Source organism: Artibeus jamaicensis, unplaced genomic scaffold (assembly GCF_021234435.1).
Source record: "Artibeus jamaicensis isolate MK-2021 breed Jamaican fruit bat unplaced genomic scaffold, CSHL_Jam_final contig_685, whole genome shotgun sequence".
NCBI classification, from domain to species: domain Eukaryota; kingdom Metazoa; phylum Chordata; class Mammalia; order Chiroptera; family Phyllostomidae; genus Artibeus; species Artibeus jamaicensis.
This window is the reverse complement of record NW_026521924.1, coordinates 19,571,482-19,599,355: the sequence shown is the minus strand read 5'-3', so window position 1 is coordinate 19,599,355 and position 27,874 is coordinate 19,571,482. Positions and strand designations below refer to the sequence as shown.

At 50.1% G+C, this 27,874-nt stretch overlaps 1 protein-coding gene and 1 pseudogene across 4 annotated transcripts; one reads left to right on the top strand and one right to left on the bottom strand.

The window, feature by feature from the left end:
• Positions 1-103: 103 nt before the first annotated feature.
• Positions 104-23,351, bottom strand: MANBAL (mannosidase beta like). Of its 4 annotated transcripts, none has more exons than XM_053671312.1 (4): positions 23,331-23,351; positions 14,593-14,662; positions 12,565-12,771; positions 104-990 (listed from the first exon to the last, which is right to left on the bottom strand). In XM_053671312.1, the coding sequence occupies exons 3-4, from the start codon at positions 12,712-12,714 to the stop codon at positions 883-885; spliced, it is 258 nt and encodes an 85-aa protein (XP_053527287.1). In that variant the 5' UTR covers positions 12,715-12,771; positions 14,593-14,662; positions 23,331-23,351; the 3' UTR covers positions 104-882. The 4 variants fall into 4 exon arrangements, with proteins under 4 accessions (XP_053527287.1, XP_053527286.1, XP_053527288.1 ...); XM_053671311.1 differs by lacking the exon at positions 23,331-23,351 and adding an exon at positions 15,903-16,027; XM_053671313.1 differs by lacking the exons at positions 14,593-14,662; positions 23,331-23,351 and adding an exon at positions 15,903-16,009.
• Positions 17,806-20,495, top strand: LOC119063203 (60S ribosomal protein L13a-like; annotated as a pseudogene).
• Positions 23,352-27,874: the final 4,523 nt, after the last annotated feature.

Sequence of the window (27,874 nt, the reverse complement as noted above, 5' to 3'; positions counted from 1 at the left end):
CTTGGCCTCAATGTCCCACTTCCCAGGGGGTGAACCCTTCCTTCACCCCAGGAGCAGGGACCGGGCTCCCCCGTTCCCTCAGCAGCACATGACACACAGGAGGTTCAGCATGCAAGCCAGTTTATTGACATTTACTTCCCCCCCCAAACTTTTCCACCCTGGTTAGGGGACGAATGACTTGGGGCAGGGGGAGGGGATGAGAGACGTGGGATACTGCAGAGATGGAAGCCATGCTACGGTAGGTTGGGGAAAAAAGCCCCCCATTTCAGAGGCAAGGAAAGTTGGGCCCAAGAAACACACACTCATTCAACCAAGTCCCTTCCATCGCCGGAGGAGAACCAGGTATTGCGCTGGCCTGGGTCTTCTGCTGGCTCATGCCAGGCACCTTTGAGACCTGGCCATTGCACTAGTGGCCACGGAATCTTGACCTGAACAGAACAGGGGAGGCCTGGCTCCGTCTGCACAGGTGGAGGAGACAAAGGTGGCCAATCAGTGGGAGGTCACGGTGCACAAACGACGGGACAGGGCGGCGCTCTCAGCACTAGACTAGGGCTCTACAGTGCAGTGAGGCCCCACGAGGTGGCTGACTGAAGGCTGGACGCCATGGAGAAGTAAAACAACAAGGCTCTGTAACGGCCCTGACGTCTGAACACACAAGTTCAGAATGGTCTCTGCCCACAGAGTGTTTCAGTCCCCTTGGCTGTAAACCATCAAGGAAGCAGAAGGAAGAGGAAGTAGTGGTCTGTCCAGCTGGGACCTGGGACTGTCACAATCGTCCAGATCTCTGAGCCTGGGATGGAGCGAGGAAACAGGATGCTGAGTCCCAAGAGGGCCGCCCCCAAGGCCCTCGCCCCTCCTGCCAGGCTCCACAGGCCTCATCTTCTAACGCTTCTTCTTGGTCTCCTTCTTGGGTCTCTTGTTCACAGAAGGAGCAGCAGCCTTGGGCTTCCTCGTCACCTCCCCACTTCTGGGCTCCAAGGGTTCTGCCTCCTGCGTGGTGATAAAACAGAGAGTCCTGCTTAGATGGGTCAAGCCTGACACCAGAAAAAGGAGATGTTGTTTGAAGGGACTTTGCAAACTGAAGCATGCCACAGAACACAAGGGATGGAAGCCATCGTGGCTGGGACCCAGCGGGGACATACAGGCGGAACAGTGCTGGGAGCAGGGCAGCTCCTCGGGGAGGACACAGCCCTCGGAGTCTCACAGGTGAAATCCAAGCTCCTCCGCATTCCAGCCGAGTGACCTTGTGGGGAATTCGCTTCCCCTTTCTGTGTCTCAGTTTACCCACCCAGGCAACGGAAATAGTGACGCGCACCTTGGAGGGTGAATGTGAGGAGGCGAAAATGCATGAAAAGGACCCAGTAAATGCAGCTGCACCCGGTGGCTGGCTGGTCACCCTGGGCAGGGCCTGGGCAGAATTTGGGTGAGGAGCCAGCCATGGGGCAGCCCCACCGTGGCTTGCTCCCCCCCTTCTGGCCCTGCTGTTCTCTTCTCCCCGTTCACCCCACAGAATGCCAGGGCCACAGGGGTGGAGACCACCAGCCAGCAAGTAGGCAGCCAGCCACTGAACGGCTCTGTGGGGCCTGGCAGAGGTGCCCCATGGGGGGCGGGGGGCAGAGGGCAGCCTGGGGGCAGAACTCCAGCCTCTCCCGAGCTCTGGTTTTTAATCTGTCATGTACACTGTGATTTCTTCCAAGATTTGGTTTAAGCAAAGGTTCTGTGGCTTAAAGAAGTTCAGCACTGCAGCTCCAACCCTGGCCTTCATTGTGCTGCTATAAACAGTGGGCTCTGGGGACGGACCTTGGCCTGCTCCAGCCACTCGGGCTCACGTCAGAGGGATCTGGAGAGGACTCGGCCTGTCGAGCATCCCCTCCCCCTGGGTGACAAATCGCCGTGCCACAGCTGGGCAAGGCGTGAGCAAGGCCCACCCGGCTCAGGGGACACTGGTCGTAACTATGGGGCCTCATCCGGCCCACAGGCGGGCTCCGCTTGGCCTGCAGAGTTTGTTTTTAAGAATATAGACCAATCGGGAGATTTCTCATTCAATCTGGATTCACAGTTTTCTTGAAAACTTCAAACATCTGGTGACAGCCCCAAATCCCCTCTTGAAAGACACGGGCTGGGCAGGGCAGCAGCTGCCTCTGTATTCCAGTGCCCACGGCCCCCCAAAGTCCTGTGCAAAGAAAATGTTTCTTGGTGCTTGTGTTCTTTTACCAAATAATGGGGAAATGAAGAGAAGACTAAGACTATGAGGAGGGAACACACTTCTTCTGGAAGGGAAAAATATTTTTCCCTGTTTAACTGGCCAACTCCCGGCTTCCAGCTCGCTTTAAGCTCCGTCCTTCCCGGCTCACCCGTCAGCCCTGGCCTGAGCCGCCGCCCTGCAGAAGAGGCAGGACCTCGGCTGAAGGCCGGTCCAGAGGTCTGTCAGCTCCCTCTTATCGGCAGGCCGGCCTAGTCTTCTCTCCTCCCTGCCAGCTGAGACACCACATGCAAAGGCCCAGCCCGGCCCCCGGCACCCCTGCACCCCCGGGTGATCTTCCCAAAATAACGAGGAGGCTGGTCTCTCCTCTGGCCAAATCTCTGGTGGCAGCTCTAGACTCCCCCAGCCTGTCCCTCTGTGCTGACATTGTTTATGTAATTTGGCAAAGAAAAAAATTAGAAAAGCAAACAAAGCCAAACCTCAAAAAGCCAGCGTGTCAAGTGCGCAGGCTGCAGGCCCAGAGCTCGGCGGGAAGGCTGTTGTCTGCGCTAGACCCGCAGGGGACAATGCCTTTGAGACCTCGAATGAGCAGGGACTATTCCCAGGGCAGCACCTATCAGTCTCCAGACGCCAGTGGGTCCCTGAGAGCCCTGGGCAGGCAGACGCAGGCTCAGGCCTGCCAGGACCCCCAGGGGGAGCCCCACTCCAAGCTCTTCCCGTTTCGGTGGGGCTCAGTTCAGAACCCACCTGGCTCCTCAGACCCCCTTCTCAGGTGCCTCGCCCTTCCTGGCACCTTCCAGGCCTCTGCCCTGGCCCAGCTGTCTGTCTGTCAGATGACTGAGCCTGGAGTCCCCCGGGCTCCTCCAGCTCTGTTGTCCCAGGCCGGGCTCGGCCCTTCCCCAGCAGGCCAGGCCTCCTCCCCACCCGTCGGCAGAGCAACAAGAGTGCCAGAAGGCCCACCCTGTCCTCCCCACTGGCCAGTCACCAAGTCCTACTGATGTGACCTCCTGCACCTCTTGTTTTTAGCATCGAAGTCCCTAGCTCCCCCTCTGCTAACCAACCTCCCTGCTCTCTGGGCCTTTCCTTGTGTACCTGCCAAAGAAATTTTTCTCAGGTGCTGACACCCCTATCTTAAGCCTTCCAGTGGCTTTCCATTGCCCTCATGGCCCACACCTGGGTGGGCATCTAAGGAGGCCACCTCTCAGGCCTCGTCTGTGCTCTTCTCCACCCCCGACACTGGGTCAGGCCCCAGGGCTCCCACTGGTCACCCCTTCTTTCTTTGGCCTCCCAGTAAAGCACGCCCCCGTGGTTTGGCCCAGCTCAAGAACACGATCCTACTCACCATCTACCCTTCCTTCTCTGTTCCTCTACTTGCAGCCAAGTGCATCCCCTCCTCCACCCCTACCCCCAGGTCCCCAGGAACTTTATGATGCCACTATTATTTTATCACCATTACATGTTCTCATGTTGGTCTCCCCTACTAGCCTGTGAGCTCCTTGGGACAGCTTCAACTGTTGCTGGAAAGAAAGAAATGAAAGAGCAAGCAAGATCTCCCATAACCATGGAAACTTCACACTTGTTTATCATCGTGAAAATATAACTTAAGACTAGCCTCACTTTTCCCATAAGCACAGAGGACACAAGCAGACCTTAAACCCAGCACCCATACCTGAAGTACATACGCCCAGACACAGCAACCAATAACAACAGCAGTGACCACGGCCACGACGGCTGCTCATACTACGTACAAAATGCCTGGCCCTGTGCTCCATGGTCTGGACTCATTTAAGCCTCATGAAGTGCCCCACTGAGCCCAATTTCACACATGAAAGAAGGAACACTCAGGTTCCATGACTTGGCTAAGGTTTCAGTCGGTGAGCAGCAGAGCCAAGCTTTGAACCTGAGATCTTTGTGGCTGTATGCAGTAGAGCCTCTCCCAGGTTCCCGGGGGCCCTGGGGCTACAGAGGAGGATCTGCGTCAACTGTGAAATCTGCTTTCACTCTGTGTAGTAGCCCCTGAACCACAGGTGACCGTGGAATGATGAGGACAGCTTCTTCCAGACTCTGTCTGTCAAAGGGTCCTTCGGAACCCCCTTGTTTGGGACTCGAGTTCCGCCAGGAGTCAGGAAGGCGGGTCAGTGCTCCTTGAGCCCTGGTTTGCTCTTCACAGAGGAGCGCAGCTCTCTGTGGGTGTGCGTGTGCATCACAGTGACCGAGTCACCCGGTGGTGTCTGTCTCCGCGCCCAGACCTCCTCCTCCCGTCGCCACCTCAGTTTTTGGCGTTGTCCCCGCTCAGTTACCCAAGCTAGAGAGCTCCGAGTCATTTCTGAGTTCTCGCCATTCCCTCGTGCCCCACATCCGACCTGTGCCAGGTCTCAGCCACTCCCCTTTCCGGTGGGCTCCGAATCCCACCCAGCCCCTTCTGGTCACACGCTCCTGCGCCGGACCAGACAGAACGGTCTCCTGCCTGCCTCTCATTGCATCAGCCTCCCACAGGTTTTCCTCACCACCTGCCACGTTGTTTTAGAATCCAAAACTGTTGTTTTAGGAGATACCGTCTGTTTTCTGCCTTGAAAGGGTCTCTGGTATAAGTGTCCCTCTCAGCATAAGACCCATTCCAAGAGCCCCAGTGTGGCCTCCAGGGCCACTGCACTCCAGCCCGACCCGTCTCAGGACACGCCCCCTCGTGCAGCCAACCCTGTCACTCTGGGCTACTGGTCAAGCCGGCGGCTCCCAGGTACCCTGTTCCCTCCCACGTTCTGCACAGGCACTGGGCATTCATCACCCACCGCCCACGCCCAGGGCAGGCGGGTTCTGTGCCAGGCACCACGGAGCAGCCAAGGGGGGAACTCGCGCTTAGTGATGGGCCCCACGTGCGAGCTTCGCTACCATCAGCTCGGCGGGTCTCCCATCACCCGGGACCAGCGGCCCTGCCCCCGAGCCTACGCTAGGGCAGCTGTCACACACATGCTTTGGCCGCTGGGGTCCCAGCCACACAGAACGGTGCTCCAAACTCTTGGCTGGCGAGGATGACTCTGAGCAAATGGCTGACTTTTCATTTCTCTTCAATTACACGTTGTTGGTACAAGCCAGGCAGAGGGCAGACTCCAAAAGCTACAGCCCCCCTCTTTAAATCTGGGGTCCCCTCTCCTCCTTTGAAGCCAATTTCACGTATCCTCAGCAACCACACTGTCAGGAGTAAAAGAAAACCTCTCCTGCTGGGAGGCCCTTGGGTCCGCGGAAACGGCCCCTGTGGACACAGCCTCATCGATAATGAAGCAGCTCCACAACAGCTTTCGGGGCCAGAAAATTGCTGCTATTCATCAGATGCACAAAATTAAATCTGTGCCACGATGCGCTGAATCCCTTCCAGCGAGGAAAGCACAAAGAAGTCCGTGCTCTCCACGACACAGTTCAGTGCGGACTGGCCCCTGAAATCAGGACACGCCACCCTGCACGGGCAGAAACCACGCTTTCCCTCAACTGGCTCAGGGAGAGAAGACCACTGTGCTCAGCTCAGGGAGCCCCACACCCCTTATCTCACTTGATCCTCAGGAACTCTAGGGGCAGGTCTGACCCAGGCTCAGGGAGCTGAGGGTGGGCCAGCACCCAGCACCCAGCACGGAGGCCAGGTGGGGCCAGTGCTGAAGTTCCCGTGCCCCGCTGCACACTCCTGCATGGGGCCCTGGCAGGGTGGGGGCTGACAAGGCCTCGCAGAGAAGGAACTAGCACTGGTCTTGAGAGGAGAACAGGAACAGGACCGGCTAAAACAGGGAGCAGGGGAAGCTGTCCCTGTGGGCTCAGCAAAGTGAACAGATAAGGGTCCAGGATGCACTTGGCAGGCAAGGACAGTGATTAGTAAGAGCAGCCTTGGGAGCGCATTCCAGACACAACTCAGCATCACGCAGGCCCTTCCCCCCGGCGGGTCTGTAGCTCCCTGTGTATCCAGCCATCTCTCCTACGAGCCGGTACACATCTCGAGACCATGTTTACACCTTCACCTTGCCCACCGCACGGCAATCTCTCAGAGACAGCTCGTTAAGTTAAAACATCCCTGCCAAGCTTAAAAATAATACAGGGCAGAACTGCACGGTTGGTTCTGCGAGCCTGTCTCCTGAGATGTGGAGAATGGGTATATACTTGCCCAGGTTAATTATTTACTAGGGCAGCCTTCACTGGCAATCTGGGGCCTAGTTTAAAATCGAGAGCCTTGCCCTGGCTGGTGTGGCTCAGTGGACTGAGTGCTGGCCTATGAACCAAAGGGTGGCCGGTTCGATCCCCAGTCAGGGCATACGCCTAGGTTGTGGGCCAGGTCCCTTCCCCTTTCTCTGAATAAATAAATAAAATCGTGGGTCTGGGAGGACTCTCAGGAGTCCAGGAGTGGCCAGTCGAAGGTGGCCTGGCAGAAATGGCACGCACTGCCCCTTCTGACCTGTGGGCCAAGGTGTGAGCATGTGAAGCAGAGGCCCGCCATGAGTTTGATCAATCCCCAGCTCTAAGAGCCAGTGTAGTCTCATTCTGAGGGAACGTAGGAAGACATTAGCACAGTCAGCATTTAAACTACTAGGAGTGTTTATGATTAACTGCCAGATGAACTATTACAAGCTGCTGTATGAGTTGCTGAACTAAGTCAACACCCACTTGCTCAGGGTTGAGTGGATCAACATCTGTACAGAAACTGGTCCAAAGGAGGCCCTGACCGGTGTGGCTCAGCTGGCTGGGCATTGTCTTGCAAAGCAAAAGGTCAAGGTGATCCCCGGTCAAGGTGCTGGTTTGATCCTGGCTGGGGGGTGCACAAGAGGCAGCCAACTGATGAGTCTCTCTAGCATCCATTGCTCTCTTTCTCCCTCCCTTCCCCTCTCTCTAAAAATAAATACATAAAATCTCTTTTAAAAAAAGAAAGAAAGAACAAGGCTTGGGAGTCGGCTGAGGAAGGCTTTGGAGAAGGGAAGGCAGACCGGTTCCCTCCCTCCACCGCCTTGTTCCCCACCCCTCCAACTCCTGGAGCGGGCTCCCGCCTCGTCACCCTGCGGCACCCCACCTGGGGCTAAAGACCATCCTCCCAGAAAATGTGCCTGCACACGCAAACATCGCATTTCTGTGCATGCTTTCAGGGAGCTCGCAGACTTCTGGAGCCTACCTAGGGACCCCCTAGGGACTCGGGGCTCCCTTTTAAGGCCTCTGACGGACAGCAGCCTGAACACAGCACCGTCGTCAAGCCGAGCGGCTGCTCCTCAATCCCTGGATTGTTCTCATTCCCCGTCTCTGCGGGGCCTGGGTTTTCCCTGTGCTCTCCTTGAACCACTGGGAGGTTTTGGGGGAGACCGCACTCTCCTGGTCCTCTGCCCAGTGTCCTGAGAGCGCGAGGGAATGGAGACCCCAGCCCTGTCTGCACAGCACTCCTGCTCCTTTGAGAACTACCTTCCCCTCCACCCCAGAGGTCACTCCACTGGACCCTCGCCTCCCCCGACACTGGCCATCACTGTCCCAAGCTGAGTCAGCTAGAGTTCCTTCCCTGGGGATTCAGAAACTGAGACCAAGCATGAAGACAGCCCCCGGATGCTGCAGCTGAAGGATGTCACCTCTGGGAGCTGTCCGTGGCCATGTTTCTTAACCACAGAGCCAGCGCACAGAGGAAGCTGGGCCGGGCAAAGAGAAGTGAAAGGCAGGAGACAGGCCGAGAGGAGAGGCAGAGGGGATGCAGATGGTAAGCGGTGGCATCCCGGGCTCCTCCCCTCCAGAGGCCCCACTGCATCCCTGTCAGACACAGCACCCCCATCTTTTCAGGGCATCTACACTGCACAGAAGCTCCTTCCAGCACTTCAAGCAATATCTTATGTTCAGGCCTCTCCTAAATTTCTACCTCCCTTGAAACACTTAGCAATTCATTCTCAGGGCTTCAAGAAATAATGCTGTGTTGATAAAATAATTACCAGGCACCTACTCCCAACTCCTCATGGCTCTACCCCCTTCACCACTTGGATGTCCTGCTATTATTTCACACCTAACACATGGGGGACTGGACACGGCCTGTCCTCCGGAAACTGGTCTGAGCTTCAGGGCACAGTCTCGGGACTGGCCCGGCGTCTGCACCCAGCACCACCTGGGCGCTGCAAGAAAACACTGCTCCTGCTCCGGAGCACAACCGAACCAGCGTCTCTGTGCGCCAGGCCCAGGCTCAAACAAATGTTTGTTTTCTCAGTCTTAGTTTAATGGGCTGTCAGTGAGAAAAGGAAAGTCTTCAATCGGCTTAGGGTTCCGGGGACTTCAGAGTTGATTTGACCCATTGGTTCTTGCCCTACTAAGAAAAGGAAGGGGGTGGGGTGGGAAGCATTTGTATGTATTCCTCTCTTCTTCCCTGATTACCCCCAAAAGAGCTTTCAAACAATCTCCTAGGATTGAAGTACTGAACTCATAAACTAGCTGCAAAAGAATCAGCTTACTGCATCAACAGGAAAGACATTCTTTTGCTTTTCAAAGGCTTTCCCATCATCTGGAGCCAAAAATATTATCTTCTGACCCAAAAAGCCACTAATAAACCTTGTTTCTTTCTATAGGCCAAGCAAGGATGGTTTTGCCCTAAGCAACAAGGCAAAAAGAACGACATTGTTCTCTGGGTCCACCCACCCCCTCTTCTGCCCTCTCCCACCTCAGGCCACCCTCCATTTGCAGGTACCCCCCACCCCGACCCCCACCCCCACCCTTGGGCCGCCTGGAGTCCCGCACACTGTGCCCATTCCCACAGCCTCCCTTCCTTCCTAAGAGCTGCCTAGCCCCAAGGTAAAAGCCCCATCTTCTCCCCTCCCCATCCAAATTCCGCAACCCGGCCGGCTGCCTGGTGCAGCCTGCGAGCAGTCTCGGCACTCAGCCTCTCTCTGTAAGACTGTCTACACAGAGGACACTGTGTTTCCTCTCCATCTCTTTACAAGTTCGAGGAGCCAGAGAAGGCTGTATAAGGGGGCACGCGGGGGATAGCTGGCACCCGAATCCCTGTGTAACTGGGGGCCATCTGCTGGTATGATGCACCAACAAAAAGGTAAATTAGTGGTACTGTGTTTTTGCTACTGATCCACTGAAAAACTGAAAAGTTAAAACAGTAAAGCCTCAGTCATTAAGACAATTCGCTTGTGTGAGCCTTGCTCCCCTAAACTGCAAGACAAATTAAAATGAAAGCTTATGTACTGTGTTTATATTTTAACAGATGAGGCTGCTGTCCCAGATTAACCTCTAAATGGCAGAGGAGGTTGGGGGAGGGAATGGAGGCAGACTGTGGACCCTTTGTCAACTTCCTGCCTCAAAAGACTGCAACCCCCTGCGCCACTAAACACCTCAGAAATCCCTAAGCACCCCCCACAACCACCACCTTCTGAAAGTTTGCTGCGGTGACCCGGGCCCCTGTGGCCAGCCTGGAAGGGCTAAGACACAGTAAGAGGTGAGCAGCAGCTCTCCGAAAGGCCACACACCTGTGACTCGGACATCTCTGCCTATAAAACGAGAACAATTATCACCTCCCTCCCTGGGGACTCTTAGCAGGCTTCATCGGTGGCCAGTGACAATAAAAACTGTTTGTTATTTATAATGCCCGGTAGCATGCCATGTCTGAAGACAGAGCCCCAGAGCACAGGGATGACGTTTTCAGAATGTGATACAAGTGTGGGTGGAAAAACGCCAATCACCACCTCCTTCTTGAAACACTGGAATAAGAAATGGGGATGGACAGTCAGCCCAGAGGCCACGAGCCTGCCCGGGCTCACCAAGGTGCACTCGGTGGCCGCTCCTCCCCGCCTGTTCCCTTAGTGCTGGAGCTCCTTCCAGACGGACCTAGGCCTCTTCTCTCGCTCCACACTCGCCTCTCAGTCACATCTCATCCCAAATGCTGATCGGCACTCAGCCCAGAGGCTCTGATACAGACCCTCACGTCTCAAAGGCACCTGTTTAACACTGAACTCAGCACACTCCTCCCCCAGCCCCGCCCAGGCCGGCTCCTTCCCCAGGGTCCCCATCAACCTCCCAGCCACACACGCAGGATCGCTGCAACACAGTCATTTCCAAGGCGCGTGGATCTCCAGAACACACTGTATATTGTTAAGTGAAGAGAAAGATGTGAAACTGTTTACTAGTGCGCTGTACTGTGTGTATCAAAGGGGGAATACAACTAAACATATCCCACACATACGCACCTGCGAATGTTTTAAAAAAGAAACGAAGGAAGGAAAAAATCAAAAGAATGAAAACGGTACCTGTATAGTGGGAGGGAGGGGACAGGGTGCAGGATCCTGAGACAAAAGAAGACTTCTGTGACTGTGTCTTGTTATACAGTTTTGACTTTGGAAATGTTGTATGTAAATATTTTAGATAACTTTTAATTACAGAAAAAAATCCCTAAAAGTTAGAAACAAATGAAAGCAAATTAACCTAACTGCATGTCACGGCAGGCGCACACCTGTGTGAATGAAAGAACTGCTAACACGGTACTCTGACCACACACCCGCCACCGGGACGGTATTTGTGGGCCAAAAAAAGAACTCCAAAGACATCTTAAATTTCACTCTGAGTCTTACTGTTAGTTGTGAAAAACAGTGTAGCTATATTATCTTTAAATTATTTTGAGAGAAAGAGGAAAGAGAGAAACACACACAGAGACTTGTTGTTCCATTTATTTATGCATTTATTGGTTGATTCTTGTGCCCTGACCAGGGATTGAACCTGCAACTTTGGTGTATCAGGATGACAGTCTAACTGATACAGTTACTTTAAAGTTTAACAAGTATATTGCAGGTGTGCAGAACAGAGTTAACATTTAAGAAAACCTCTATCCCTAGACAAGTCAGCTGGTAAGCCTGGCCCTTGGCTGGCATCTGGAGGCTGAGTTTTGGGGGGTTCCCACCATTCCCAGAATGGGTAAGGGCGGCTCGCTGTGTCTAAACTGCTTGTGCAAACAATAAGGTTTATGCAGAAAACCTGCTCTCCTTCTGGAAGTCTGGGATCTTAGTCTGTGCCAGGCAGAGGGTGCTTACGTGACCTGTCCCCAGCAAAACCCTCGGCAAGAGTCTCCAATGGCCTTCCCTGGGGGACAGTATTTCAAATGACTCGACGGAGCGCTCACTGAGACCATGTGAGCTTAAAAAAACTAAAATCGTTTAAAACATATCAAATATATAAACATATGTTCAAAATGCATGAAAACCAAAGCTTCACTGGTTAAAAGCGGAGGCTGCTACAGCCCAAACTCACTACTCTGAAGATTAATAAATAAAGAGAAAGAACCAAGCATCAATCCTGCCTTTTAGTATGAACAGCATTTCAGAGCAACCGCACAGTGAGGGAAAGGTCTTCTTCGTTGAAGAACTCCAGCTAAGAAATGGAGAGGGAATAAGGGATCTAGGCACTGATCATCAGTGGATGCTAAACCAACAGGTGGGTGACTGACGGGGACTTTATGACAGGGACTGGCTACCTGAACCCACCGACCAATCCTAGAATCTCTCGGTGCGCAACAACCAATACCACCTGCCTGTTGATGACACACCCCAGGGAGTGCACAGCACCAGCTATGAAGTGTTCTCACCAGATAACCTGATCTGAATTGAATCAAGCCTCTATATCAAATTTCCTATTGATAGGAAATACGGGGAACAGAGAAACATGGCAAATGACACCACGGAGAAGCAATCAGCCAAGTCCTGGATGTGGATACCATAGGTGACAATGACCTGCCTTCACCCACAATCAGTGTCCTGAGAAAAGTGAGGGTGAGGGTGTTGGTGGTGGTGGAGGGAGGGTGTACAGCTGTAGCATAAGAGTCAAAAACCACAAAAAAAGGCAATCTGATCACCTTACATCTCATTAAGTCACTTCCTTACTTAAAACCCTCAGGACCCTTATAGCTGCACCTCTCATCGCGTCCCCTCCGTATTCGGACACTGTCACCTTTATTCGGGTCCTTGCACCAGCTGGCTCCTTGACTGCTCAGGTACTTGCAGGTGCACGCCCCTCTCCCTGGCGGGGGGAGGAGGTGGTCCAGCCCCGGGGTCCTCCCCCTGGCCACACAGCCTCCTGTACCTCTCAGGAACTGTGTTTGTTTCACGTGTGCCCCGCCCCCAAAGACCCGAAGCTCCGGAGGGCAGACCCCACCTCGTTCAGCAGTGTGACGTGTACAGGCACTGAGTAAAAATCTGTGGAACGCATGTGTGAACTAAAGTATGAATCACATGGCTCAAGGCTGCCAGGTGGCGGGGATCTGGAGACACGATGTATCGACAAAGCCCAGCACAGTCCCTGCTGAGCTTCGTTGCTGCAATATCCATTTTCAGTGCCCAGCACCCAGCCTGAGGGGCTGAGGCTCACAGAGAAGGACTCACCGCCTCGTGGGACTTGGGAACAGGGATGAGGATGGCCAGCACGCAGATGAGCTGAAAGATGGCCCCCAGGAAGAGTCCGTACCGCAGCAGGTTCTCCAGGAAAGTGGGCTCCGGCACCTCGGGGGGTGAGAAGTCCAGGTCGGAGGCCATGGCCTCAGCTGCCTGCCGCCTGTGGTCTCCTCAGGCTCACACACTCCAGGCCAGCGTCTAAAGGCAAAGGGTAAGCGTCATGTTTCCACGGCTGCGTCTTCAATGGTCCCATTGCACACGCACACACACAGACATGCAGGAACACGTACCACACCTGTGGCGAAACTGTAGCAATTCTTGAATCTAAGTGGAGGATATAGGGATAGGCATTGAACCGTTCTTCCAGTTTTTTGGTATGTTTGAAAAGGTTCCAATTATAAAGTTAGGAAAAGTAAGTAAGCAAACGCAAACATTTCAACAGGAATCTCAAATCAACATATGTTTACGGTAGGCCTGCTATGTTTCAGGTGTTGCTTATGTGTTCATTTATTTATCCAGTTCATCAAATACTTACTGAACACCAAGCACTGAAGAGGGAGCAGAACAGACACACCCCTGTTCTCCTGGCGCCTACGTCTCAGGGCAGAGGCAGGCAAAGAACGCATCCAGATGTGAAATGCCCACTAGTTAAAACTGTTCTGAAAAAATGTTAGGGCATCATTTCACTTTGTCCAGGGTGACAGGAGGTACTCTCTGGAGGAGATAGGAATAAAGTGGAGAGAAATGAAGTCTGAGAGTGAGCCACTGAGCACCTCAGGGAACCTATCCCAGGCAGAGAAAAAGCAAGTGCACAGCCCTGGGGCAGGGGTATGAGTCCAAAGTGGCCAGAGAGAAACTCCAGTGAGAGACAGGAAGGAGGTAAGGTCAGAGAGGAGTGGGGGCTGACCTCGAAGGACCCTCATGCTCCCTATTTGATTGAGTAAAATGTAAAGCCACAGCAGGGTGTTCAACAGAGAAGTGACTAATGAAGGGAGGAGGGGTGCAGACTGGACACAGAGAATGGTGCCAGGCCACTGCCAGTAACTGAGAGATGCAGGGGACATGGACAACAGGAGCAGTGGTGGAAGGTCTGGCACTGGCCCCCCACTCCCAATACCCCAGCCGAGCTGAAAGAACCGCCTGTAATTCTCCAAGAGCCCTGGGCTCTTCCACAATCCTGGACCGCTACCCAGGCTGCATACTCTGCCAAGAATGCCCTTCCCCATTTTTACCGCTTGGTGAAACGCCGGCTCTGCCACCAAGACTGAGTTCAACCGCCACCCCCCAGCTTGTCTTTCTTATCGCCCCCGCCCCCAGTACGACTGAACTGCTCCCCCTCTAGCAGAGCACCCGCAAGTGGCTTCCTTCTGCCCACCTCAAGGAAAAAGGGGCAAAACTACTCTGGAACCAGACCCACCTGACTGGAAAGCCCTTTGTGTTTTCAGAGATCTGTGCCACAAGGCAATTTTCTGCTGTGTACGAGCTGTCTCAGGCAGGGGCCAAGAGCCCCATGTGCCTATTGAGAGCTGAAATACAGCTAGTACAAGCTGAGAATGGCTGTTCAGTTAAATACACACTCAATTTAGTAGACAGGATGAATGTAAGAATGTAAAATAGCTCACTAAGAGTGTGTTATATTGATTATATGTTGAATTGATATACTAGGTTAATTACATTATTAATTTCACCTGATCTTAAACACTAGCCAGGGGTTGGAAAAAAAGAACAAAGTTGGAGGATTCACTTTCTGATTTCAAAACTCGTTTCAAAGCTGCAATAACCAAAACAGTGTGGTACTGGTATAAGGATCTAGGACAATGGAATAGACTCGAATGCCCACAAATAAATCCTCCCATGTGAGGTGGGGGGCAAAAAAAATCCAAACAGAATTTATTTATTAAAAAATTCTGTATTTATTCTTACAGGCTGAAACTTCAGTCAGCTTCAAAGTGCTCTCCATTTGATGCAACACACTTATTGAGACACTTCTCCACTGTTTAAAACACTTTCTGAACTCACCGATTCTGATGCCTTTTAGTACGTTAGCCGTTTTTCTGTTTCACCTCTTCCACATCAGCAAAATGTTTCCCTTTAAGGACATTTTTCATTGGAGGAAACAAAAAGAAAATCACTTGGGGCAAAATCAGGTGAATAGGGAGGGTGGAGCACGGGTGTCATGCTGTTTGGGTTAAAAGCTGCTGAACACTCAGCGCGGCCTGGGCAGGTGCACTCATAAACCACCCATCACGAAACGGGCAAACATGTTGTAAGAGTCTTCACGAAAAATTCACTGAAGCTGGACACAGCCTCTCACAACAATGCCAGTTGGTGCACTGATACAGATGGGTTTCTAGAACACTCATCTAGTGGGGGAAGCCTGCACTGCAACAGACCTGCCCTCCAGAAGATAATTCCAGTTTCTGGGGGTCTCCTCTTATATACAGCCAATTCATTTCTGAACAAGGGTTACGAGACCGTTCAATGGGAAAGGACAGTCTTTTCAGCAAACAGTGCCGGAAAAACTGGATATCCACACGCAAAAGAATGAAGTTGGATGCCTACCTGACACCAGGCACAAAAATTAACTCAAACTGGATCAAAGATCTAACCTCAAGAGCTAAAATATAAGAGTCATGGGGGAAACTCTCTGTGACATTGGATTTGGCAATGATTTCTTGGATTTGACACCAGAAGCACAGGCAACAAAAGAAAAATAAAATGGACTTTCATAAGAACGAAAAACTTTTGTGCATCAGAGGACACTATCAAGAGAGTGAAAAGACTGGAAAAGCTCAGTGGTGTCTCGAAAGGTCAAACGCAGACGCGCCATTGGTCCAGCAAATCCCACTCCCAGGTACACGAAAGGATTGGAAGCAGGGACTCAGACAGATGCCTGCATATCAATGATCTCAGCTGCATCACTCATAACATCCAACAGATGGAAACAGCCCTAGCCGATGTCACAAGTTCGATTCTCGGTCAGGGCACAACTGCCTAGGTCGGCAGTTCGGTCCCCAGTTGGGGCATGTACAAGAGGCAACCCAGTCAGTGTTTCTCTCTCACATCGATGTGTTTCCCTCTCTCTCTCTCTAACCAATAAGTGTATCCTCGGGTGAAGATTTTTTTTATTTTCTAAAAAGAGAAATCAAAAGGTGGAAACAGTCAAGAGTGTATCAAACAGGTGAACGGATAAACAAAGTGTGGTGCACACACAAAGGAGTGCCATTCAGCTGTTGAAGGAACAAAATTCTGAGACACGGATGAACCCTGAAAACATGACGTAAATGAAGGGAGTCACACACAAGAGAGCGCTGTGTCACTCCACTTACCTAAGGTGCCCAGAGCAGGCAGAAGCAGGGAGACAGAAACCAAATGTAAGTCGCCGAGGGCTAAAGAGGGAAGTGGGGAGTTGCTGTTCAGTGGGTAGAGTTTCAGTCTGACATGATGAAAAGTTCTGGAAATAGATGGTGGTGCTGGTTATACAACGTTCCAAACATCACTGAATTGTACACGTAAGAATAGTTAAAATGCTAAATTTTATGTTACATGTATCTTACCACAACAAAAAATAACTTTATCTGCTGCCCTGGCTGGTGTGGCTCTGTGGATGGAGTGCTGGCCTGCGAACCAAAGGGTCGCTGGTTCGATTCCCAGTCAGGGCACATGCCGGGGTTGTGAGCCAGGTCCCCAGTAGGGGGCGTATGAGAGGTAACCACACATTGATGTTTCTCTCCATCTCTTTCTCTCACCCTTCCCCTCTGTCTAAAATAAATAAAATCTTAAAAAAAATAAAAATAACTTTATGTTTCTTTTTCCTTTTTAAACGCAGCTACTAGAAAATTTAAAATTACATCGGTAGCTCCGGCCTGAGATGGGCCCGAGACCTTCTGCGCTGGCTCCACAGCCTTGTTGCTGGGCGACATTTTTGCAACACGCAGGAGTGACTAGAGGATGACCAAAGCGACCTCACTAAACAGACTGGACGTAAGCAAATGTATACTGCCTCTTTCTGAACTCGGTCACTTAGGAAAGTCCTGCGCCCGTGCCAACAAGGGGGCCGCCTTTTCCAACTGCTGGTCTTCTCTAGGAACCGGCCTCGAAGCCTGAGCCCCGCCCCCACCCTCGCCCCCTTTTGTTTCTCAACACGCTCACTGCTGGCAGATCTTCCTCCTAGCAAGGATCTGACTTCTGGAAAGAACCCAGCATCACAGGGATCCGAGTGTGGTGAATCGGGTGGGGCCGCGAGCTCAGGAACACCATTTTTGGTCAAATACAAGGTATGACGCTAAGACACCAGACGGATTTTGGGGGGTGGCTCATAAACTGGCCCTGGAGTGAATTCCAAGGCAGCTGTGAGAAAAGCTTCGCTGGAGGAAACACACAGGCCCCGACAGTTTTCTGTACCTCATGCCTTGCCAACAACAAGGCATGAGAAAGATCTCTCATTTCTTCAGTGGCACCTGATAAATACACATTTTTAAAAATGCCCCTAGCAGCTCCCTCCCGCTCTCTAGCACACCTGTGCCTTTCCCCACCCCCTCGCCCCGGCACAGTTTCCTTGCCTCACTCGTTCTCCTAAACTCCAAGGGCCCTTCCTGCCTCTAACTTCTTTGCTGAGCCCATTTCTTCTATGGCTCACACTTCCACCACCCCCGTGACTTTCTAAATAAACTTGTGGAGGCAGGGGGAATATGCCTTCAGTCCCAAGCTTTACGCTTAAGACTACAACATGCCTACTTGGCTTATCAATAGATTTATTAGAGTTACTAACAAATTGTTATGAATATTTGCAGTACGATAAAAACACAGGGCCAGGAATCAGAAATCACACAGGCACAAAGCCAGGCTCCATCGGCAATCAGCTACACTTTGAGCCGGTCTCTTGACCTCCTGGAGACTAGATGTTCTCAGGAGCCAAACAACAGTAATACCTATTCCAAGCTATAACACATTTAGGCTTTTTTAAAAATAATGGCAATCAGGCAATACATAACAAGGGCCATAAAAGTGATTATATCCTTGAACTGAATAACTCACTTCCTAGAATTTACAGTAAGGAAACAATTCAAAAGAAGAAAAGGGGCCTCAGGTATAAAAAGGTTCACGGCAGCGCTGCTCATAACACCGAAACGCAGGAAGCAACTGAAGTGCCCGACAATAAACCCCCAGCTCACCCGACTCCCGCACAGGGCAGCACCTCCCCTGGCTCTCCCCTGGCAATGACTCACGGACATGGCAGATGTCAGGTCAGGGAGAGTCTCTACAAAATAACGCCCACTGAACAAAGAAAACGATAACGTAAACACTGAGACTGCAACAGTGTATATAAACTGTGACTTCTTTGGCTGAAGATCCAAAGAGGCCACAGGAAAATGGAAATAGTTGCTGTTGAAGTGAAGGGGTCACAAGTTTAAACTTTTGGAATGATACTGAAACAATGAATACAGTTTAAAAGAAAACCCCATGTCCTGTGTTCTCCTTTTAGGAGGCCTGACAGGGTTGAGTGAAGTGCTGTCCGACAGAACCTTCTGCAAGGATGGCAGTGTCCTCGAGTTGTGCTCTCTAGCATGGTAGCCACCAGAAACGTGTGGCTTTTCAGCATGTAAATTCGGCTGCTGAGAGACTGAGTTTTATCTTATTTAACTTTAATTAATTAAAAGATCAATAGTCACATGTGGCTAGCACAAGTCTAGCAGAAGCATGGTTGTAAAAAAGCGCAGGAAATCATGAAATGCTCTGCACACACTGCGTGTGCTTTAGAATTCCTGTCTCATTTCCTCCGCACCCCGTGCTCTCATTCCCGGCCTGCCTGCCAGTGTTTCTGGGTTCTCCTTTCGGGATGACAGAAGTCACAAGAGTCCTACTCATCCTTAAGCTCTCAACTAGGAGGCGTTACCCTCAGGTTCTCCTGTGACAGGCTTTGCTCACCACCCCCACCCACGCCTCCCCCCCACCCCTTGCCATGGTCCCAGCAGCAGCAGGGAAGAACCTTTTGCCAGAAGTGCACACATACTCGTCTCATTCCCTTCACAACCGCTCTGGGAGGCAGGCATCACTAATGAGGATGAGGAGACCAGGGCTTGGAGAGGTGACCCGGCCAGCCAGGGACGACTTGGCTGAGAAGTGGCCAACTCGGGGTTCTGACTGGCTGGCTTCTCCAGACCCTGCTGAGCTCCTACCCACTAGGTCCAAGGTGTTCACACTGCACGGCCCATTCGTGAGCCACAGCAACCATTTCCAAAGCTGTACTCAGCACTTTTTAACTGTATCAGCCAGGACTTTAAATAAATGATAATAGAAAATAGCATCTTAGTAAGGGCGGGTACGGTGTCCTGAAGCTTTTTTCCAGTCATGTCCATCTACATCCAAGTACGGATGTTCTGGGCCCAAATTCAAAACATACTTCTTATTGTCTGAGAAATACTACACTGAGTCTAATGTTTTCTACTTGGTCCACTGTAAGCTCCTGGACAACTAAGACCCTGGGGTCATCTTGAGTTTATTCCAGGGCCCGACTCAAATACTTGGTAAGAGCATCTGCCTCAACAACTGCCCCATTTGACGAGGAGGAGCCGAGAGGCGGGGGGCTGGCTTAGGCTTCCCCCTGAGTCGGGATGGAGCAGAATGCCTGGCAATGTCTCTAGCCCTGTGGCTCACACCTGCTTAAGGGCAAAGAGGAAATTTCATACCCCTACCAAAATTTAATCAAAAGTACATACCCATTTATTACCAAATATGGCAAATAATCTCATAAGGTTATCAGACCCCTTGAGGTTCATCCCCAAATGCCAGACACCGGTGGTCAGAGGCATTCAATTCATTGGACAAATATACACTGAACACCTACTATGTGCTGGGCATTATTCTAGTTTCTGCTGTGAAGTTTTCCTCCAATTAATGGCACTCACGCATATGCACAAATAATGTAATGTCAGGGGTGATTATTACAAGAAAACATAAATAGGGAGGAAATAGATGCAATTTTATATGGGTGGTCAGGGAAGGGACTCCCTGAGGTGACATTTCAGTAGAAGCCAGAAGAAAGCAAAGGAACAAGTCATTAAAATATGTTAGGGTGCCCCAGGACGACGGAACAGCAGGGCCAAGGTCCTAAGGCAGGAATGAACTTTGTGATCAGGAACTGCAGAGAGCCAACTGTGCAGGGTCCATAAGCCATTATGAGGACTTTGGCTTTTCCTCTGAGTAAGAGGAAAGCCACAGGAAGGTTCTTAGCACTGATGATGATTTTGATGATGATAATGATGACGATGATGGTGGTGCAGGTGGCATGGTCTGACTCATCTTAAAATGGTCCCTCTGGCTTTCCCAGGCAGCTACCAAAAAGGGCGGAGGGGCAGGTCCTGGTACTCAGTGGCCAAGGCCACCTCCCGCTGGCCTTCGTGGACAAGCAGGTACTGCTGGGCCAGAAGGTGTGGTTGTGCACTGTGAAGGCACCAACATTTCTGGCAATTTCTACAGAAACAAGTTGAAGTGTGTGGCCCTCCTCTGCAAACGGATGACCATCAAGCCATTCCACAGTCCCTACCGCTTCCGACCACATCTTTTGACCGCTCAAAGCACGCCGCCCCACAACCAAGCAAGGCCGGCCACCTTGGAGCACCTCAAGGTGTTTGATGGGATCCCGGGACAGGAAAAAGCGAATGGCGGCTTCCACAGCCCCCAAGGCTGTGCATCTGAAGCCTACACAGAAGTTGGCCTCCAAGGGCAGCCTGGCTCAGGAGGTCGACTGGAAGGACCAGGAAGTCACAGCCACACTGGGGAACAAGAGGAAGGAGAAGGCCAAGGTCCATTACCGGAAGAAAAAGCAGCTCATGAAGCTACAGAAACAGACCGAAAAGAACATGAAAAAGCAAACTGACAGATACACAGAGGTCCTCGAGACTCACGGACTCCTAGTCTGAGCCTGATAAAACTGTTAATTCCTTAAAAAAAAAAAAGAAAGAAAGAAAGAAAGAAAAAGCGATCCCTCTGGCTGTGTGTTGAGAATAGACTATAGGGACGGGGAGCCCAGTAAGAAGATTACTGTAATAGTCAAACAGTCACACTAGCACCAGGAAGGAAGCAGTGGAGATGGTCGATTCTCGGGTTAAAGATATGTTTTGAAAAGAGAGCCAATAGGACTCTGAGAAGTTCTATGTAATCCCTGAAGGTGAAAATATTTTGTATGATACTGTAATGGTGAATACAGGACATTAAGTATTTGTCAAAGCCCATAGAACTGTACTGCACAAAGTAAACTTTAGTGAGTACAATTATATATTTTTAAAGATTTTATTTGTTTATTTTTAGAGAAAGGGTAAGAGGGAGAGAGGGAGAGAAACATTATCAGCTGCCTCTCACCCGCCCCCAGCTGGGGACCTGGACTGCAACCCAGGCACGTGCCCTGACTGGGAATCAAACCTTTGACCTTTGGGTTCGAAGGCCGGCGCTCGATCCCCTGAGCCACACCAGCCAGTAGTGAGTGCAAGTAGTTTGTAAAAATCATGTAGGAAGTTAGGGTATCTCAGAATGGAATGCAGAATGTGACATTCTGCATCTAAATGTATTAAACAACCTCTCTGAAGGGGCAGGGAGAATCGGGTATTGACCTTAGTGACTTTGGAAATGAGTCGAGTCTGTAAGACTACAGGTGAAAGGAACTGCACACGTGCACTGTACTCTAGCTGACTCGGTTATTCCCCCTGGCTTACAGGTTTACAATTCTGAAGCCACCATATGTGTACACTGAACAATTAAGTACATGAGTGAGAGACAATGAAAGCTAGGTTTGTTGTAGTTGGAGTAGGCAGTTGCAGATAAGCCAGAGGAGGCTGGAATGACCCACACAGGATAAGAGTTGCATCAGTATGAACTAACTCCTGTTTAGCCTAACACATAGACACAGGTGACTACATAAAGATTTAGATATGTGTATATATACATGTAACAGATACATGTGTGTTAGATACACACATGTATCTCTTAATCTGTCCGCTTAGAGGGACTAGAAGCACGAGCTTCCCGGCAGCGATGAGAACACTTAGCATTCAGATCTTGGTGTCTATTACCATTCACCAATAAAAGGAACCGGGGATCCTTGGAGGAATGATTGATTCGAGGACTGAAACAAAAAATATATAAGCTAAGCCTGGAGCAGAAAGGAAGAACAAAACACTGACTGGGGTGTGTCAAAGGACATAGGAGGCAACTGACAGGGAGTAACGACTGTATAAAAACATGACAGGTGAGTGATCCAGATTAACATCAGAAGCGACAACCTATATTTGGTAGTAATTGCCCCTGATGTGGTGTGATGAGAATGGCACTTTACTTCGGCGGTCTTCCTCCCCACTGCCAGTAACTCATAACTCCAATCTAACCATGAGAAAACCACCAGACGAATCCCCATTGGGGGTCATTTTATAACCTCTCTGACTCGTAATAATCACAACTGTCAAGCTCCTCTAAAACAAGCAGTCTGAGAAACTATTAAAGCCAAGAGGAGCCTAGTAAGACATGACCACTAAATGTAATGTGGCGTCCTGGTTGGGACCCTGGAACTGAAAAAGGGCATTAGGGGAAAACCGAGCAAATCTGAATAAAGCACAGACTTTAGTTAACAATAACTTACCAATATTGATTGTTAATTGTGAAAAATGTACTAATGTAAGATGTTAATAACAAGGGAAATTGGGTGTGGGACATAGGAGAACTCACTGTAGTATCTTTGCAATAATTATGTAATTATGTATGTAATAATTATGTAAGTCTAAAATTCTTCTAAAACACTTTTATTGAAAAAGTCAACATTGCAAAATAAATAACCCCTGAGACATTCAGAGCTCCCCAGACTTAGCCAATAGAAATAAAATGTTCTCTAAGACACAAAAAACAAGATTCCAAGTGTATTGGTAGGGGATTCTTGGCTTCTAATGGGACTTTTAAATTCTGTTCTGAAAATTCAGCCGAAAGACTGGGGATGCAAAATCGGCGTCATGAATTAGTCTTACAGCAATGGATACCCAGACCCATCCACCCCACTACAGCAAATTCCCAAGAACTGCTCCAAGGCGGGTTAAAGTTTGGCCTTATGGGAAGCTAAGCCATCTCCCAGAGTAGCCTGTGGGCTGAAACTGGTATGCAGAAGTCCTTGCAAGATGTAGTAAATCCGAATTTCCTATCAGTACTTAAAAAGTGTTAAGTTTTACACATTCATCTCCCACTTGTTTTTAAAAGGCTTCACCCGGCAAACACGCACGGTGCACCCTCACCAACTGCTTTGCATTCACCATCTCATTTAATCCCCAGGTGAAGCCTACGTGCCCGTTGCAGGGGAGGAAATTGAAACCAGAGAGGAAACCAGAGATCACCCCCCCGTTACAGCGCACTACGGGGCATACTCAGGCCTGGAGCCCCGGAGATTTGGCTCCTAATGCTCCCTCCACTCAGAGGAGGAAAGCCCTGCTCGTGGCCGTAAAGAGCGCTGTGTTCTGCCCAGGCTCTGAACTAAAGCGCTGGACCGGGCCAGGCCTTGTGCCTCACAGGAACCCAAATTCCCGTCTGCAAGTAACTTCCTAACAAGCCCGTGGGAAGTTACTCTGGCCGCGCGCGGAGAAGCTCAGGCAAACGGAACGGAGCCGCTTGGGACAACAAGGCCACGATGCCCCAGCCCAGCCCAAACCCTTCTCGTTCCCGCGGCCTCTGCGACTCCGCCCCGCCCCGAAGACCGGCCCGGCCGCCAGCTCCGTCGCACTCACCACCGGCGCTGCAGCGCGCCGCTCCCCCGGAAGTGGTTCTCCGAGACCACGAATTCCGGAAGTGACGCGCCTGAGCAACCGGCGAGTTTGGCTCCGCCCGCGTTGCTAAGGTTGGTGGTTTGCTGGACTTTTGTCCCTGCTTTGTAGGTTTCAGCCAGAAGGAGAGGCCTGGAAAAGCAAGATAGAAACCTCTTGGCTTCTCCAAATCTATCAGTCAGCTGATTTTCAGCTGAGTGGTTTTTAGATGCTGTAGTGGTTTTTAGATGCTTATAGAAGAAGCCTAAATTCTGTGCCAGGCTCTAAGCTAGGAGCCTACAATGCAGAAGGGAGAGGAGCACATTCTTGTAATTCCAACAGGAACAAATTATTAGAATCCATTGAAAACATTCACCAAGCACCTACTCTATGCTTTGTGCTGGTTACTGGGGCAGTGCTGAACCAAACAGGTGCAGTCTGTTCTCATGGAGCTGGCGTTCTGGTGGAGGGAGATAGACAAAAATAATTCAATGAACATGTAATCATATGATGTGATGAGCATCTGAAAGGCAAAGAATAGGATTTCATGACTGAGTATGGGTAGGCAAGTAGAGGGAACATAGATCTAGTTTAGAGTATCTAGCCTCCATGGCGGACTCCCATGATCATGGTATCATGGTATACCATGATATGGGAGGACTCCCATATCATGGCGGACTCCTAGTATCCATACCCTTGTGTAGTCCCCTTCCACACTGAATAGAACCAACAGGATATTGTGGAAATCATGGAGCATGAGTTCCAACATTAAGACATAAAAGACATTGCTCTTCCTCTTTGCTCCCTCTTGATCCCTCATGGGGAATCATGTTGGGAGGGCAATTAAGAAGCCCTGAAGAGAGGCTCCCAAGAGTAATAAGTGAAGCCTCCTGCAAACAACCAATCCCAACTTGCCAGCCATGTGCATGTGCCACCTTGGGAGTGGATCCTCCAGCTCCAGTCAAGCCTTTAGACAAAATACATATGGCAGCCCCTGACCAAAACCATAAGTATAATCTCATGAAAGACCTTGAGCCAGAAACACTCAGCCAAGTCACTTTTGAACTCCTAACCCACAGAAATTGTGAAATAATAAATGCTAGTATTTTAAGCTCCTAAACTTCAAAGTAATTTGTTGTGCAGGACAGATAATTAACAAGTACAAGATCAAGAAGGAGGTGTTGGATGCCGGAGATTCAAAAGAGTGAAACTTAATCTTACTCTCAAAGAGCTCACTCTGTCTTGGAGGATACAGACATAAATAATTATAATTCACTCAACATCCACTAATCTTGTACTATTTGAGATGGTATGGAGGATCCAGAGATGTACTATTCATTCTTTCACTCAACAAATATTTATGGGGGGAGGCTGGGATGGGAAAAATAGACAAAAAACTGTACTTGAAAAATAACTAAATAAAATTTTTAAAAAAACAAATATTTATGGAGTTTCTACTCTGGATCATGTGCTGTAGAACTAAGAAGACATTGATGAGTAGGTGGGTCCCTACCCTCACTGTGCTTACAGACTGACAGCTCCATTGATCAATCACACAGAGAAATATATACTAAGGAACCATGAGATGTATCGGGAAGAAAGAAGAGGAAACTATGAGAATAGATAACATGGGAGATACAATCAAGAGAGGGAGATCTGGGAAGGCCCCTTTGTGGGGGTAACATTTACACTAAGAAATGAAAAATGGACCCTGACTGGCGTAGCTCAGTGGATTGAGTGCGAACCTGCGAACCAGAGGATTGCGGTTTGATTCCCAGTGAGGGCACATGCCTGGATTGCCGGCCAGTTCCCAGCAAGGGATGCATGAGAGGCAATCATACATTGATATTTCTCTCCCTCTCTCCTTCCCTTCCCCTCTAAAGATAATTTTTTTAAAACTAAAAACAAAACAAAACAACAACAACAACAAAAAACGAAGAATGGGTAGGAATTTGCCAGGCAAAGAGAAGAAAGAGCAATGTGGAAAGAGGTGGAAAAGCTTGGAGCATAAGAAGCAGGGAGAAGCTGAGGCCTGAAAGGTACAGAAATTTAGGACAAGACTTGGTACTTGCCCTGAAGGAGCTCACTGTGAGGTGTGGATGAGAAGGACCATAGGACACAGAGGTGTTTTATGTGTTGAATTGTGCCCCCACAAAAGGATAAGTTGGAGTCCCACCCCACTCCCGTAGAATGTGATCACACAGAGAGAAGCTCTTTACAGAGGCAATCAAGTTAAAATGAGGTCATTGCAGTGGGCCCTAATTCAACATGATTGGTGGCCTTATTAAAGAATGAAATTTGATCACACATGCACACATAGAGAGAATGCCATATGAAGAGGAAGACAGGGATGAGGGCAATGCTTCTAAAAACCAAGGAATGCCAAAGATTGCCAGCAAACCACCACAACCTGGAGGAAAGCTGTGGAACAGATTCCTCCTCGCAGCTCTCAGCAGGTGCTTGCAGACACCTTCATTTCAGACTCATGGCCTCCAGAACTGTGAGAAAATACCTGTTGTGTAAGCTACCTAGTTTATGTTACAGCAGCCCTAGCAAACTAGTACAGATGTGCAGGTGCTTTGAAAACTGTTAGTCTGCATCCAAATGTAAAGGGTCCTCAGTGTGGCTGCTGCAGGCACAGCTACTTTCTCATTCTCTGGACGCTTCTGAAGGGTTCCAGCTGAGTCTCGCTCATCTCTTTGCCCTGCATGGCTCCATCAGCACTGCGGCATGACGGAGAGCTCCGTGCTGTGCTGGTTCCTAAGCATAATATCCAGGCGAGGCACACTGCTTGTGGTGTGAAAGAGAAAAAGTTGAAAAAGGCTTGGTCTCTGCTCTGAACCAAAATTCTAAACTAGATTAGCATGTGATGGGGTGAACCAGTTTGTAATTATTAATTATAACAGCCACTTATTGAATATTCACCAGGTGCCAAGCACTTGACATATGTTAGTAGTTTTTCTCCAGCCGTCCTATATGGTAGGTGTTATTACTCCCATTTACAGGTGAAGAAACCTAGGGCTGGAGAAGGTAAGCAGCTTCCCCAAGGCCTCACAGAGACTGTGTATGTAACCACTGCACTATCCAGCCAACCTTTGCAAGCCAAATGAGTACTGCAGGCATGAGTGCTCTAAGAAGAGGGAAAGATCAGCAAGGACTGAGCTATCTGGGAAGACTTCATGAAGGAGGTGGCGTGATGTAGTTTCCAGATGATGGGTTGGATTTGGATATGGAAAAGGAAAGTAGAGTAGAAAGATTTGTCTTTCCAGCTCTGATACTTTTCGCCTTTGTCAGTCTCTTTGCCCAGAATGCTTTTCTCTCTGGGATGTCCACAAGAAAAGCTCAAATCTCAGGACTCAGCCCGAACACCACCTCTTTGCAAAGGGCTTCCCTGATCACCCTCTCTGGCTGATCGTTGTTTCTAAAGATGGCTCCATTCCACACACTCTTCTCCCCCATGCCCACTTTGACCAATAGCATTCCATGGAAGAGACACTGTGTCACCTCCAGACATGGCAGCTAACTGGCCTGGAAGTCAGCCGCCTTGTGAGAAGTGTGACTAGCCTGAGATCACCGAGCTGTGAGAAACCCAAGCCACATGACCCAGGAGTGCAAAAGACATCTTGCACAGGTGGAGATATGCAGACATGTGATAAAGACAGTACACTGTTAAGTGTAGAATCTGGGAAGGGGGGTATAGTGTTTGCTGTACAAGTATTGCCACTTTTTGGTATATTTGAAATTTTTCACTACAAAATTTGGGGCAAACAATAAACCATCTTGGAAGTGGATTCTCCAGCCCAGACCCCAGCTAACACCACAAGGAGCAGAGATGAACCGCCCAAGCCAGCCTTTCCCAAATCCCCAACCCACAAAATCACAAGCTAAATACAAGTGTTGTGAGCCACTAAGTTTTGGGGTATGGATTACAGAAACTCTCCAGGTAGGCTTCTCTCACTTCCTTTCACAGCTCCCTGCCCATTTCTTTTATAGCATTGTCACATCTATAATCATCATTTTTGCTTGCTTACTTACTTATTATCGATCTCTCCCCCAATAGAATGTAATCTCCATTTTCTTTGTTGGCTCCTATCTCCCAGCACCTAGCACGCGCCTGGTTTGCACAGGTAAAGTGACTGGAACCAGGTGACAGAGCCCTTTCTGAGGAGTAACAGAAGGGAAAGAACTTCACAGAGTGGGGGGAAAGCTGGCATTTGTCACTTGGGCTGCCCAGTGTCTGAGCCCCTGTTGGTAGGAATCCCCAGAAGCAGGAAGAGACAACTCCCTCGCCCACCACAGCAGAGAGATGGGGAGACACACCCTCCCCTCAATCGCTGCTACGGCGTGGGTGCTGGACCTACCTGAAGCCCCCATTCCAGACTTCAAATCTGGAAGCAGAATTGCCCCCATTCCAGACTTCAAATCTGGAAGCAGAATTGCCCCCATTCCAGACTTCAAATCTGGAAGCAGAATTGCCCCCATTCCAGACTCTGAATCTGGAGGCAGAATTGCCAGCTGAGCCGAGTCTA